Source organism: Vipera berus (genome assembly GCF_964194415.1).
Source record: "Vipera berus genome assembly, chromosome: W".
NCBI lineage: Eukaryota > Metazoa > Chordata > Lepidosauria > Squamata > Viperidae > Vipera > Vipera berus.
In genome coordinates, this window is record NC_138210.1 from 52,558,104 (window position 1) to 52,574,096 (window position 15,993).

The 15,993-nt window shown below is 44.9% G+C and overlaps 1 protein-coding gene across 1 annotated transcript in view; it reads left to right on the forward strand.

The window, feature by feature from the left end:
* The window catches only part of LOC308676571 (myosin-10-like), a 92,787-nt gene that overhangs the window by 14,927 nt on the left and 61,867 nt on the right, over positions 1–15,993 (forward strand). Inside the window, exons 3-11 of the mRNA XM_081342448.1 lie at positions 2,876–3,032; positions 4,619–4,646; positions 5,999–6,101; positions 8,032–8,052; positions 8,204–8,296; positions 11,152–11,215; positions 11,479–11,577; positions 13,494–13,637; positions 15,617–15,712. Coding sequence (XP_081198574.1) covers positions 2,876–3,032; positions 4,619–4,646; positions 5,999–6,101; positions 8,032–8,052; positions 8,204–8,296; positions 11,152–11,215; positions 11,479–11,577; positions 13,494–13,637; positions 15,617–15,712 — 805 coding nt within the window. The remainder of the gene's footprint in view (positions 1–2,875; positions 3,033–4,618; positions 4,647–5,998; positions 6,102–8,031; positions 8,053–8,203; positions 8,297–11,151; positions 11,216–11,478; positions 11,578–13,493; positions 13,638–15,616; positions 15,713–15,993) is intronic.

The following is a 15,993-nucleotide window of genomic DNA, read 5'->3' on the forward strand; positions in this document are numbered from 1 at the left end:
AATGGGAGGTTACATTCCAATGCACCTGAAAACACTCCAGGTTAGGGAAGGTCATTTCTGCATATTTCCCTTATTGTCAGCCAACAACGATGGAATCAGGTGACTGAGGTCAAATGGACAAAATTTGTCTGTTGGCATGGAGCTAGAAACCTGTTTGGGAAAGTAGGTAGGCTAGCAATAGTATGCCAAAAGGAAAAATGTATGCTTGGATGCAAGTAAGGGACACCCACAGGCATTGGTGCATGAAAGCTTGTTGAAATTAGCTTTTATTACGGGGTTGAGCAATGCCCCATGATCTCTTTTGATGCCTCCTGTAACCCCTCATCCCTTAATACCCAATGTTGGTTTTCCACTACCCTGGGGTAGGACATTTTATGAAAATAGCAATAGCAATAGCACTTAGTCTTATATACCGCTTCCTAGTGCTTTACAGCCCTCTCTAAGCAGTTTACAGAGTCAGCCTATCGCCCCCAACAATCTGGCTCCTCATTTTATCGACCTCAGAAGGCTGGAAGACTGACGTGACCTTGAGCCAGTGAGAATCAAACTGCTGGCAGTTGGCAGAACTGGCCTGCAATATTGCATTCTAACCACTGTGCCACCATGCCTCTTATAATATAGCTTCAGGTACATTTTTACATTTGTAAAAATAATAAAGGGATACAAATAAATAAATGGTGCTTATAGGCTGCAAGCAAGACAGGAGTTTAAAAAGAACAAAGGAAACATATATTTTGTCCCCTTGAAAAACTTTAACGACGCCCCCCCATTCATTTTGCATCCTGCCCTGGCTCCTCTTTGGCCATCAGGAGGTGGCACATCCCTTCATTCATGGGACATCGGCAAACCATTTTCTTTTGCCAGCAATTTATTTTCACTGTAAATATGTTCTGAGGGCTTTACCAAGAAGGAGGCAAGCCTTGATAGGTTTTGTTTTGGGAGGGTGAATTCTAGAGGAGGTGCTATTTTATGGCCTCCATATATACTTGGGATTAAAAAAAGAGAAGGACTTGCTCAGGCTTCCGCGCTGGGTCATCCTTCAGACGTGCAAATCACTTTCCAAGGTTCCCAAGCCTGCGCTGTACTTCCAGAGAGTCGCCAGAGTTGGGAAGCAAAGAGAGGAAAAGAGTCCCTGCAGATTTTTCTCTGCTACTGTGTTTTCCCAAAAGCAAGGCCTACCCCGAAAATAAGCCCTAGCTTGATTTTTGGGGGGTGGGCATAATATAAGCCCTGCTTAAAACTAAGCCCTACTTTTGGGGTGAGGCACACCCCTAAAATTCAAGGCAGGGTGGGGGTAAGGGGGTAAAGCTGCCCCACACGCAGCCAGGCCTCACACCTCCCGACACCAGTCAAACCGCTGCTTGACTTCTGTGGCCGCTTGCTGCCACCTGCGGCCGGACACCATGTGCCGCATTGTGCCGTTGCCGCTCCTCCCAGCAGGACGCCACATGGTGCTTCGGGCCGCTTCTATTGCTCGTCCACTTTGGGCTGCTTCTTTTGCTCACGGCAGGAGGCCACGTTGCTCTTTGGGCCCTTTGAAACGTGTCGGGGCGTGGGAGGCCTGACTGCAGTGGTTCTAGGATGAGACATTCTCCTAAATTAAGGCCTACTGCCTCTTTTGGAGGCAAAAAAAATATATACAAGACTGGGTCTTGATTTCAGGGAAACACGGCAGCTATTGCCGACTATAGGGAGCAGTTCTTATCTCTGTTTCAAGACCATTGAGCCAGCACTGTCTAAGCACCTTTCCGCAGTCGTGTGGCCAGCATGATGTTGTGGAGTGCTGTTTCTTCTCCACTGAAGTGGTACCTATTTATCTACTTGCATTTGCAAGCTTTCAAACTGCTAGGTGAACAGGAGCTAGGCCAGGGGAAGGCAACCTTGGCTCTTTTATGACTCGTGGACTTCAACTCCCAGAATTCCTGAGCCAGCCATGCTGAGGAGAAACGGAGAGGTTTCCAAGCTAAGCCATGCTGGCTCAGGAATTCTGGGAGTTGAAGTCCAGGAGTCATAAAAGAGCCAAGGTTGCCTAGCCCTGAGCTAGGCAGAGATGGACACTCACTCCATTGCACGACGCTCGGGTCTCAAACCAAGCCATGTTAATCATTAAGCCATCACGCCTTAACTATGGGGCCATCCTGTTTCCCAGGGTTGGGAAGGCTGACCAAAAATATCCCATTAATTTTTCATTTCAGCAGTAGGGGAAAAAAATTAATCTCAAGTTTGGAACAGCAGATATTCCCTTTTCTTGCCTGCAAAATATGAAAATTGGGTTAGGGTTAGGCGCCGGGTGCTGTTTCTAACATCCATCTCCCTGTCTGTCTGGGATCACACATCACGTTAAGCCTTTGTTTTTGAAAAGTTCTAGTGCCTTAATCCACACATAATGCTTAGCTCTAAGCTATGGATTAATAGCCCAAAAGTCTGGGTTCATGTAAAGAGGAACCCAAACAAATGGCATGTCTGGCTTAATATGATGTGTGAATTAGGTCATCGTCATGCTTTAGAGTTAAAAATAGCAGGCAGGGAACTTGGCTTCTCCCTCTTTATTTTCTGACGTTTTTTCAGGGTTTTTTTTTCTTGAAGCAGAAAGAAAGTCTGTTTTTTAAATACTTTTTTTTCCTTTGGAAGCAGCAAGAAGAGACTGGACAGCCATTTGTCTGAATTGGTGTGGGGTTTGCTGCCTGAGCAGGGGGTTGGACTAGATGACCTCCAAGGCCCCTCCCAACTTTTTTATTTTGTTGTTGTTATCTTAGAAAGGAGAGTATTTGAGAGCAAGCTATAGAGTCCAGGAAGATGTGCATACAAAAAAGAACTGCAGTCATATTGGGGGGGCTATTCTGATGTGACTTTCCGTCTTCCCTCCAAATGGCAGACATACTCAGGGCTCTTCTGTGTGGTCATCAACCCTTACAAGAATTTGCCCATCTACACAGAACAGATTGTGGAGATGTATCGGGGCAAGAAACGTCACGAGATGCCTCCCCACATTTATGCCATCTCCGAGACTGCCTACCGAAGCATGCTGCAAGGTACATGCTAGAAGACCCACAAAAGAGAGGGGAGAGGGGAAGGGGCTTTATTATATGTCATCAGTGGACAAAGTACAACCCTGGAGGCTCAGGGGGCTGATTCTATGAGACCCTCCGCCTAATTTCAAAAGCCTTGTGCAAACCTCTGCTGAGATGCCTCACTCCAAGTCTAGCAATGTGCTGTGGGGAATAGAATAGAATAGAATAGAATAGAATAGAATAGAATAGAATAGAATAGAATAGAATAGAATAGAATAGAATAGAATAGAATAGAATAGAATAGCAAATATGGAATGGAATGAGAATGGAATGGAATGGAATAGAATAGGAAATGGAATGGAATGGAATGGAATGGAATGGAATGGAATGGAATGGAATGGAATGGAATAGAATAGAACAGAACAGAATAGCAAATATGGAATGGAATGAGAATAGAATAGAATGGAATGGAATAGAATAGAATAGAATAGCAAATAGGGAATTGAATAGAAATAGTATAGAATGGAATGGAATAGAATAGAATAGAATAGGAAATGGATTGGATTGGAATGGAATAGAATAGAATAGAATAGAATAGAATAGAATAGAATAGAATAGAATAGAATAGAATAGAATAGAATAGAATAGAATAGAATAGCAAATATGGAATGAGAATAGAATAGCAAACGGAATCGAATAGAAATAGTATGGAATGGAATGGAATGGAATGGAATGGAATAGAATAGAATAGGAAATGGAATAGAATAGAATAGCAAATAGGGAATGGAATGGAATAGAATAGATTAGAATAGAATCTTTATTGTCACTTTGAATGTACACTAATCGGCATACATTAAAATGAAATTTTATTGCATTCAGCTCTCAAAAGGTCACCACCTCCGATATACACTACAAAAATATGACAAAAATAAATAAAATACAGAATAATGAATATATCCCCACATATATTATATGACAATATAATAAGAATAAGAGAGAGGATTTGAGTGGGTCTGAAAAAGAAAACCTAAACGACCCTTTCAATTTTTGATTCAGGCCCTGCTCCCTCTTAATTTCCCCTTCTTGCTCTCTAGGAAGTACATCCACAATTAAAATTAGGTTACCCACTTTGCTGTGAGAAATAATGGGGGCAGGGGAGCTGTGAATGGAAAGGTTTAAAGCAGTGGTTCTCAACCTTTTCCTCCCCGTGGACTCCCTTTAAATACCTTTTGTGGCCACAGACCATGGCCATGGACTCTCAAGACTCAAGATTTAAAGCACTAGACTTAACGAATGATTCATAGACCCCCCCTGTGACAACATCGTGGCCCCCCCAGTAGTCCTCCGACCGCAAGTTGAGAACCACTAGTTTACAGAATTCCCTATTCCAGGCTGAAGCAGAAAGGAGAAGAATGGGTAATTTTAGGGTGTATAATGGATAGAGTGTGCAGATGGATAGAGATAGGGAGCTGATGAAGTCTAGCACTCTGGTTGGTGGATGGATGATTGCAAGTGTGTTTCCGATGCCTTCCTGCGGAGGGAAAATGGTCTTCAGGAAATGGGAGCAAACAATTTTGATCTGATTCTTTTCTCTTTCTTGCCCCCAGATCGAGAGGATCAGTCGATCTTGTGCACGTGAGTATGGCTTACGGTGGGGAGGGTCTGTTGAAAGAGATGCTCAGAGGAGAGAGAGCAAAAATTGTTCTGCACGGGTGTTACAAGAGGCTCTAAAAACTTGATAGCCCAAAGTGCTAGCCCTTCATTGCACTGCGTGCAACTATAGTTGGAACAGAAGCAGTCTGTTGGTTTAGTCCTGTAAGAAATATTGTACAAAACCTGGTTTAATCAATCCTACAGTCTTAAAAAAAAGTCATTGGCCAACTGCCAACTTCATTCCTGTTTCCTTCAGACTGGAAAGAAGTAATTTGTTTCCTTTTCTCCCCCTTGTAACAAATGTTGCTCTAACCTGGGATAGAAGCTAAGAAGTTGATCTCATTGAAAATGAATCAGTAATTAAGCAGAAACTGTGTATTGCTCCCTTCTGCTTTCACCAACTTAGGTAAAGGTAAAGGTTCCCCCGCACATGCGTGCTAGTCATTTCCAACTCTAGGGGCCGGTGCTCATCTCCGTTTCAAAGCCGAAGAGCCAGCCCTTGTCCGAGGACGTCTCCGTGGTCGTGTGGCCGGCATGACTAGACGCCAAAGGCGCACGGAACACTGTTACCTTCCCACCGTAGTGGTCCCTATTTTCCTACTTGCATTTTTACGTGCTTTCGAACTGCTAGGTTGGCAGAAGCTGGGACGAGTAACAGGCGCTCACTCTGTTATGCGGCACTTGGGATTCGACCCGCCAAACTGCCGATCTTCTGATCGACAAGCTCAGCGTCCTAACCCACTGAGCCACCGCGTCCCTTTTCACCAACTTAGTGCCTTCCAAATGTGCTGGGATTAAAATTCCCATTTTACATAATTTAGAAAAGGCTGCTTTAGAGTGCCCAAATCCCTTTCCATATTTTACTCAGCGGTCCTTGTGAATAAGATGATGAGAAATGTTAAAAGTTGGGGGTTTTTTTTATTCCAGCTGTTCTGATGGACAAAGATATATCCATTTTTTTCTTACCCTTCCCTAAATTAGGCTGTTGAACAACTTTTTAACAGGACAAAAGTTACCCTAGATCAGGACTATCCATATTAAGCCCAACCACTACTTGACCATGATATTTTTTTTTAGTATTATTACTGTAATATTGTTCCTGGTGAGTTTGTGATCATGATGGAATTGGAGCCGAGGACCTTCTGGATTCCTGGTCCATACTTTTTGATCGGATGCTGCTGACGGGACAGGTTCAGAAAGCAAAAAATTCAGAATTTCAGAAATACTGAACTTGATTCCTTCTCTGTGGAAACTGCAGCTCTAAGCTCGGCCCTGAGAAGGAGAGGTATGAGCGTGTTCCATTTGTTTTCTCATCTGATGTCTGTTCTCTGCAGAGGTGAGTCCGGTGCTGGCAAAACAGAGAACACGAAGAAAGTGATCCAGTACTTAGCACATGTGGCTTCATCTCACAAAGCCCGGAAGGACCATAACGTGCCGGTGAGTGTGAGGCCACATCCAGTTCCAGCCACAGCAGCAGCCACCTGCTCTCCCTTGCGTTGCAAACCTAGAAAGGGCATGGCATTCTGGTATGACCCCTTTGCCAACTCTGGTTTTGCATTCCTGAAGCGGAGCCAACGGGCTCCCCCATCTGATGCCTAGGAAGTAACCCGACATCTGATTTGAACCAGGGCCAGTCTGGAAGCTCTTCCAAATACCAGCGGATGGCCCTGGCATGTGTGAAAAGGTGATCCCTGAAAAGCCTTTCAAACACCTGCAAAAGTGCTTTCCCCTCTTCTGTCACTCAACACACCTACTGTCTGCCCATCTGGAATTTGGCTACCGTGACTGTGGCACCCACCCAGGCAGGATTGAGAGTCAGTGTTGGGTTTGAATTAACGTCATCGTTTCCTTTGTTGAAGGAAATCAGCCCTTGCTTGGCCTTTTCACATCATTCCTTTCAGCCAATATGCCAGCCATTAATCACACTTTTCTTCCTCTTAATATAGTTTCAGGGCCCTTTTGGTTGCTGCCTCCCAAGCTCAACTGCAGTGGCCCAGCAGATCTCCTAGGACAGGGGTCCCCAACCACCGGTCCGTGGACTGGTACTGAGCCGCGGCATGCCAGCAACCGGTCCGCACAAACAAGCAAAGCCCCATCCGTGGGTTGCAGGCAGCACGCAAAGCCACGCACTCTTCGGTCTGCGGAAAAACCTCTCTCCACAGAACCAGTCCCTGGTGCCCAAAAGGTTGGGGACCTCTGTCCTAGGACACTTGCGTGATCTTCTCTTGAATGTTCTTGCAACTTGTGGACATAACCCTAGAGCAGGGGTAGGCAACCTTGGCTTTTTTATGACTCGTGGACTTCAACTCCCAGAATTCCTGAGCCAGCATGGAAACCTCTCCATTTCTCCTCAGCATGGCTGGCTCAGGAATTCTGGGAGTTGAAGTCCACGAGTCATAAAAGAGCCAAGGTTGCCTACCCCTGGTCTAGAGGAAGAACTTAGGCTCCAGTTATTCTAGCCATCTCCTTTCAGAGATTACACTCTGTGGCCAACTGGAATCATGAAGGGTTTCTTGTTCCCTGTCTTTTCACAGAGATACCCCAAAGGAACTATTGGCCAACTTGAACCCCTCTCCTCACTTCTGTTGGGCCTAAAATTATCTGACATCTGACCTGAAACATCCTGCGTACAACGCGTTGAGAATTTCCTTATTTTTCCCTTTGGTGCTTCCCGTCTCTGATTGCATGAAAAGCCGTCTTTTTCCCTTGTCCATCCCTAATTCTATAGTCTTGGCGGAGGTTCTACGAGTATATGTGTGTGTATGTGGTTGTTCCCATATGGAAGATGATATTAATACCCCTCTGTTGTCTTGCTGCCTCAGCTGGAGTACCTCAATGAAGCCAAACAGGCAAGAAAGCCGAATGCATGCTGCTGAGATGCCAGCTTCCCCACCGCCCCACTCCTCACCCCCATCCTCCAGTGCTGATTGCAGGTCCCTATCGCTGGCTGCTGCTCCTGCTCCCACCTATACTTAGAATTGCTCTTCTGAGTCAAATGCATTTCTCATCAGTTGCACACACTGCCTGTTGCCAGAGTCACCTTCCTTGAACCCCTTTCCTCACCAGAGTTACGATGCCACATTCGCTTGTGGGGTGGGGTGGGGTGGGGTGGGAAACATGGTTCAAGAGGTTTCCGGGGAGGGCCGGGAAAGGAAGCCAGGTGTTGGGGGTCTCCTACTCCTACCCTTTTCTGTTGTGCTGGTCCCCAGTTTATGTCGTTACGTTATTGTGGTTGAGTTCTTGTTGTGTTGTTCATCATCTAATTTAACCCTTTGATTTTGTTTTGTTTTTCTTTCCCTTGTCTTGCTCCCTGCTCTGCCTTCCCATTGTATTTTTTGTGATGTCATCCCCATCCCAACCTCCATAGACTTCCAGCCCTGCTTCCTACGTGAGTAATTTTTGGAAACAGCTTCCCCCTGGCTGGCCTTGGAGTTTCCCCGAGTATTTCCTCGGCCCGAAAGCTTGGCGAGGCCAGAGGCCTGCCTAGGTCGCTGCTAACCCCTTTTCCCTCCTGCCTCCCTCCTTTGTCCTTCATTTAGGGAGAACTGGAGCATCAGCTGCTGCAAGCCAACCCTATCTTGGAGGCCTTCGGCAATGCAAAAACGGTGAAAAACGACAATTCCTCACGATTCGTAAGTCATTGTGGATGGATAAATCCCCTCCCACCCGGTCATCTTCCTCAGAAATCTGTGGAATGAGGATCCTGTTTAGCAGCTTCCAATTTCAGACCAGTTGAGCCCTGGATTGATAGCATCTTCTTTAGCAGTGGAAAATATTTTCAGATCTGGAAGATCAAACCCCAGTTGTTGTGCTTCTCAGCCTTGGCAACTTTAAGAACTTCAACTCCCAGAATTCTCAGAGTTGAAGTCCGTCCATCTTAAAGTTGCCAAAGCTGAGAAAAGCTGTTCTAATGGGTACTTAGTACCCTTTTTAAATGAATTATTCTGTCACCTTATATGTGTCTCTGTGTGTGGTCTCCCTGTCTTCAGGTTAAGATTGCTTCTCACACAGCTATAGCTGTGTGGAGAGAGTTTCCTCCTTTAAATTCCTGGGAGTCTACCTCTGTGAAGATCTGACCTGGAAAGTCAATACAACCCAGGTGGCCAGAAAGGCCCAACAGAGACTCCACTTCCTCAGGGTCTTGCGGAAGAACAGGGTAGAACAACGGCTAATGACCCTCTTTTACCAGTCTACTATAGAGAGTGTCTTCTCACACTGTATTGTGGTTTGGTATGCTGGCCTGACAGCCGCGAATAGGAAAGTATCACAGAGGGTGGTGAGCACAGCACAAAACACCACTGGATGACATCGCCAGGGCTCGCTGCCTTGGAAGAGTGAAGAATATTCTCAGGGACGACTCACACCCTGGTCGCTACCTCTTTACTCTCCTACCATCGGGCAGGAGATACAGGAGTATAGCCAGCCGTACCAACAGGCTGAAGAACAGCTTCTATCCGTGGGCTGTCAGGCTCTTGAACGGGAAATAACTTTATGTATGATCGACTTGCGAGGCCGGTGTGTTGTGCAATTAGCTCACACGGTGTAACAAGGTGGTGGGTTTGTTGTCACTGTGAGTTGTGGTGGTGGTAGGGGGTACGAAGGGAGGCTCAGCCAATCTCAATGTATACATGGTTGTACTTTGACAATAAAGGTTCATTCATTCACTTCAACTCCCAGAATTCCCCAGCCATTATGGGGAATGGATTGCAGAGATTGGAGCTGTGATACAAGACATTCATAATAACATTGGGGTGTTATTATGTAAGAGGCCCTACCTCCCACTGAATAAAAAAACTAGTTACAGAAAATTGCCAAAGTGATTCTAAATTTGAAAGTAGATCATCTTATGTTGGTAAATCTGGATTATTATTTTTTTAAAATCATCTTTTTCTTTCTATAAAAAACAAGAGTTAAGCTGTGTAGCCAAGTTGTTGAAAGAGGTAGTGTTACGTCCAGCTAGCTGATGAGGAGATCTGAAGGACAGGAAGCAGGCTAAGACACTGTTCTTTTGTTTGGCTTGGCTATTAGCTCCCAGCAACTCAAACTTAAATTAAGAATGGGTTGTCCAGTTACAATGCTGGACAAATCTTTGGCCTCAGGGGCTGCACTTGATGTCTCGTCATGACTGCTGGGGATATGCTAGCATTCAAGAGGATGGAGTCTCTTTCTTTCTTTCTTTCTTTCTTTCTTTCTTTCTTTCTTTCTTTCTTTCTTTCTTTCTTTCTCTCTCTCTCTCTCTCTCTCTCTCTCCTTCCTTCCTTCCTTCCTTCCTTCCTTCCTTCCTTCATTCATTCATTCATTCATTCATTCATTCATTCCTTGCACTATCATGGCTTTCAAGGGATAAAATGGGCCTTTAGTACAGATAGTTCCAATTGGGACCAAAAACTCAATTGCTAAGCAACCTAGTTATCAGGTGTGGCATCACTAACTGTGCCAAGTTATGATGGCAGTCCTGGCAATCGCAGTTGCCCTCATTAGGAGAGTCATGTGTGATCACAGTATCCCACAATCAAGTGATCACTATTTGCAATCTCCTGCTGGCTTCCCCAGGGACTGCTTGTTGGAAGCCAGCAGTGAAGGTTGCAAATGACAGTTACATGACCACGGGGTGATGCATCATCATCATCATAATTGCAGGCTGGTTGCCAAGCACCCGAATCACAATGGTGATCGTGGAATGCTGCATTGGCTGCAACTATGAGAACCAGTCGTAAGTACCTCTTGCTCTGCACTGTTGTAACTTCAAACAGTCACTGAACGACTGGGCGTTAAATGAGAACTATTTGCATTGCACTCCTTTTTGCCTTTTACCCTCCTCCAGTGAAAAACTATCCTGGTATTTTGTCATAAAAGAGTTTAATGGTGCAGTGGGTGGGCTTCAGCTGAGGGTACCCACTTCGCTCCTTTAAATACTTCAAAGTACACACAAAAAAGAGCCTTTAAAGGTTATGCTTGCAAACCCTTTCCAAATATACTCTTAAACTTTCATGTACCATTTCTTCGATTCCTTTCCTTAGCAAGGGCAAAATATATAAATGCCTTTTTGAAATCCTGTGCCAACAAACTCCATACTTCCTTTGGAAGAAAAACCAGTTTTGTTGTTGAAAGCCTTTTTTTTTCAGCTTCCTTTTGCAATTTTTTTTGAGAAATGCTTTTGTTTTTTTAGCCACTCCTTTTCTTTGGAAAGGAAGAAAAATTCAAAGGTTTTCTCTTCCTCGTAGATGAAAGGCAGAAGAGTGAGCTTCACATTCCACTGTAATATTACTTTCTGTTAGCTTTTCTTGTTTTTTGTGGTGACTGGTTTCTTCCTATTTAGGAAAGATCCATTACTAATTGAATTGACCAGGGGAATTTATTTTCAGCTTCTGCGGTTCACTAGCATCTGAAAAAAATATATATTTAAAATACCGAATAATTTTTCTGCATCGGTCACACCATTCTTCTGATTGCTGTCTCATTGTCCCATCTCTTTTTTGACCCACAGGGTAAATTTATTCGGGTTAATTTTGATGTAGCCGGCTACATTGTTGGAGCCAATATAGAGACATGTATCCTTGTGGTTAGAGAATAGAAGTTGTAAGTTTGGGCCATGGCAGAATGCCGGCCCAGTTCACTAGGCAGATAGAATCCTCAGATCCTCTGCATGAACATTCCTGATGGCAAAAATAGCAGGTATCTGGTCCAAAGTATCAGAAGTCCCACAGGGGCAGGTGGAATCCAGGTGGGGCGATTGAGAAGCTTTGTTGGGCCTGGGTGCCTAAGGAGAAAGAAATAGTCCGTACGTGCCATCTTTAACTCAAGAGTGTCCCAGATCTTTTGGAGAAGTCCCGGGCCATTCGCCAGGCCAAGGATGAGCGAACCTTCCACGTTTTTTATCAACTCTTAGTGGGCGCTGGTGAACACACGAGAGGTGAGTGTGTCCCTTTCATTTCCCCAGGCATCACGGAAATCCTGACCTTCCTCATGTGGCTTAGTGTTCTGCATTTACAGAGTGGCAATAAAGCCGAAGGACAACCAGTTGATTGGTGCTAAATACTCAGAACTTTTTTTGACTAACCTGAGAGGAAAGAATTCACCAGAAAGAAAGTCCTAACCCCATGGCACGCAGGTGGCACGCACACCGTCTCTCCAGTCCTAAGCCTTCAGCTGGGTTTTTATAAAACCTTTTCACTTTAGGCCTCCGCTGCCATGTGCAAAAAAAAAAAGGTTCAATCAATCAATCGATTTCAACTTCTCGCAGGAAAAAAAAGATCTCGCAAAGTTGGAATTGATTGAACTTTTTAGTCCCACCCAATCTGCCGTTACCACCGCAGCCAGGTGCCCCCCAAGGGACACGCCCACCCAACTGGCCATACCCACCCAATGGGCCACACCCAGCCAGCACCCCACGATACATAAGTGGGTTTTGGGTTGCAGTTTGGGCACTTGGCCTCTAAAAGGTTTGCCATCACTGTCCCAACCAATGAAAACAAGTGACGGTATTACGGTGTAATGTCAGAAATGATGGCGATGGCGATGGTGGTTTAATGAGTAAAGAGGGAGTCTTAAGACTTGCTGAAATCTGAAGCACCCAGGCTGACCTTTAAACCTCCTGAATCTCGGTCTCTCAAAGCAGACTCTCTAGTCCATCTCAAATTTTGTGCGCATCTGATGATTCCTAATAACGTACTGCCCTCTGGAGTACAGCATAACCAAAAAAGTGCCACCAATGCTTTCGGTACCTCCTGTTGAATTACTGCAATGACTCTATCTGAAGCTGCCCTTGAAGAGCATCCAGAACTGCAACTGGTCTAGAATGAAGCAGCATGCAATTTTGGCTGCTCTACGCTTCACCCAAGGAACACCACTGCTGCGTGAGCTGCACTGCTTCCAGTTGCTTTCTGGGTGCAGCTCCAAGGTGCTGGTTTATCACTTTTAAAGCCCTACATCAGGGGTGTCAAACTCAATTTCATTGAGGGCCGCATCAGCACTGCGGTTGCCCTCAGGGGGCCGGGTGGGTATGGCCAGGGTGGGCGTGGCCTACTGGGTGGGTGTGGCTAGAGTGCGTATGGCCTACTGGGTGGGCGTGGCCAGCTCTACATCGTTGGCATCAAGGGTGCCTATGGGGGCCTGGGCAGGAGTGGGACAGATCTGAGGGTCTCTGGCAGAAGGAGGGTCTCTGGGCCAGGGCCAAGGCAGTGGGGGCCGTTCCCTCACTGTTTCCAGGATGGCTTCGCGGGCCGCATGAAACCACTTCGCAGGCCGGATCCGGCCCCTGGGCCTTGTGTTTGACATGTCTGCCCTACATGGCACAGGGTTAGGTTACCTGTGGGACCACCTCTCTCTGAAGTGTTTGGCACACTCCATTCTAAGGGCAACATTCTCGATGTCCGTTTCAGCTCTTTGGATCAGCTTCCCGCATGAGGTCAGAGGGATCCCTATCCTTTTAGCTCTCCAGAGGCCGGGAAGCCCTGGTTTCTCCCTCAAGCATTGAGCTAGGACGGGGGTTGAGCTGTGAGGTCATTTCCTCTAGTGCCTGGGGGTCTTCAAACGTGGCCCTTTTATGACATGCGGACTTCAACTCCCAGAATTCCTCAGCCAGCGTGCCTGGCTGAGGAATTCTGGGAGTTGAAGTCCACAAGTCATAAATGGGCCAACTTTGAAGAGCCCTGCTCTAGCGCCCGGGGGAAAGGCATCTTTGTGTTTAACTATGTTTTATGTGTTGTTGTGAGCCACCTAGAGTCATTGTACGAGATAGGCAGTGCCGTAACTTTTATTAGTTTATTTAAATTTGCATGCCACTTTCTGGCGGGTCCCTGTAACGTGCTTTGTTTCATGCCCCTGTAGGGGAGCTGCTGCTGGAGCCATTCAATCAGTATCGCTTTCTGTCGAACGGGTACCTGCCCATCCCTGGACAGCAGGATAAGGAGATCTTCCATGAGACCATGGAATCCATGCGTATCATGGGTTTTTCTCATGAGGAGATACATTGTGAGTCACTCTGTAATGAATGTGCATATATCTGCTGCAATTAAGGAGGTATCTGACCTAACATTTCATTTATGGTCGTGGTCATGGTTTTATTTATTACGTGCTTTCAGTTAAGTGCAGTAACAACTTAGAATAAAATGTTTGATACGAAAATATGCAGGGAGCCCTCAGCTTAACAACCACAATGGAGCCCAAAATTTCTGTTGTTAAGTGAGACATTTGTTAAGTGAGACATTTGTTAAGTGAGTTCTGCCCCATTTTATGACATTTCTTGCCACACTTGTTAAGGGAACCACTGCAGTCGCTAAGCTAGCCACCCGGTTGTTAAGTGAATCTGGCTTCCCCATTGACATTGCTGGTCGGAAGGTCACAAAAAGTGATCATGTGACCTTGGGAGACAGCAGTGGTCGTAACTGTGAACCAGATGCCAAGCATCTGAATTTTGATCACAGGATCATGGGGAAGCTACAAAGATTGTAACTCTGAAAAATGGTCATAAGTCACTTTTTTCAACACTGTTGTAACTTTGAACCGTCACTAATTAATTGTTGTAAGTCAGGGACTACTTGTATTAACATCGATTATAACTTTGTAATGTGAAATAGAGGATCAGTTTGCCATGGTGGTTAAAGCACCAGTCTAGAAACTGAGAGACAGTGGCTTCTAATCCCACTTTAGGCATGAAGCCTGCAGGGTGACCTTGGGCCAGCCACACACTCTTAGCTCTAGGAAGCAGGCAATGGCAAACCACTTCTGACCTCTCGCTAAGAAAGTTGGGGAGACAGGAGTCAACACTAAGGCACAAGTATATGAAATAAGGGCTGATAAGCTAAGAGGTCCATGACCTAGAATGGTTTTAACCGCTGTATGTTTGAAATGACCCGTAGATATGAAAATACTTCAGAAGCAGCAAGTAACTGTTTAGGTGATTTCACTCGAGTAGATTATTAAATGTTGTTAGCAACATTGTGTTACCCGCTGCAATAAATAAGGACAAGTTGGAAAAATTCCTGCCTGTTATCGGGCTGCGCTGATTTTAAATCCCTTTGGATATTCACAAGCCGAGTAAAAATGTAATAGCCATCCATTGGTAAAGCTTTATCTCCAATTTTCTTAGGTGTGCATCTAAATATTCTTAAAGTACTGTAGAAGCTGTTTGTAAATAAGGCCATTTCTGCAACAAGAAGTTTTAGCATTGCTTTTAACTCCACAATTCCATTTCAATGTTTTACACTGTAGTGAACGTTGCGATTTGTTTTTTATTGTAATGTTCCAGTAATGTTCATTTGTGTTGTTTTTTATTGTAATTCCAGTAATGCTCCTTTATTTAGGGAAGGAGAAAAGAGACGGGGGGGGGGAGAGAGGGGGGGAGGGGCAGGGTTAAACTTGAAGGAACATCTGAGATAAAGAATATGTACCCCACCTACATAGAAATGTTAGAGCATTGTGATTTCTCTTATTATTTTAATATAACATTAACACAATATTGAGACAGAAAGAGAAATAACAATGTTTTAAAGTGTGTGGCTCTTATGGTGATGCCTAGGTTTGAAATGCTTTGAATGCTGCTGGTTAGTTAGTTAGTCCCAGCCTGTTGCAGTGAATGTCAAGCCTTACATGTTTCATCAATCCAAAAATTAAAATTATTTAGAATGATGAGGGCAGTGGAGAAAGGTAACCTAGCATGCATCTATTGCTAAGGACATTGATTTGTGCTTCTTAGATTGTAAGCCGCCCTGAGTCTTCGGAGAAGGGCGGGATATAAATGGGATTAAACTAAAATAAATAAATAAATAAATCTTTCAAATATCTTGTAGCTTTGTTCTGCAACGCTTGGGCAGAGAGGCCTATTGCAATGCACTATGTGATGAAATATATTCTTACGTTTTGTGTTGTACTTTATGCTGAACCCGCTTGAAGGGGTGCATTTGAATAGGGCTGCTTGCAAAATGTGGAAATGTGGTCATCCTTCCACACAGGTATGCTTCGGATGGTCTCAGCTGTGCTGCAATTTGGCAATATTGTCTTCCGTAAAGAGAGGAATACGGATCAGGCCTCCATGCCGGATAACACAGGTATTTCAGATTAGTAGCTTGACTTTTCAGAAATGCTAGTCCTCAACTTATGATTGCAGTTGAGCCCAGAATTATGGTCGTAAGTCATGGCAATCATTAAGCTGATGTGGGGGGAAGGTGCAGTTTTTTGAAATCCAGAACTGGGTTGTAAGTAGTTCTGGGAATGTCTGTCATAATTTTGAACGGTCGCTAAGCAACTGGTTGTTAAGCGAAGACTGACTCTAAGCATTTGGCTGTGATCAGAGCTCAAACTGCCTTTTTTATTTTAGACGATATAATGG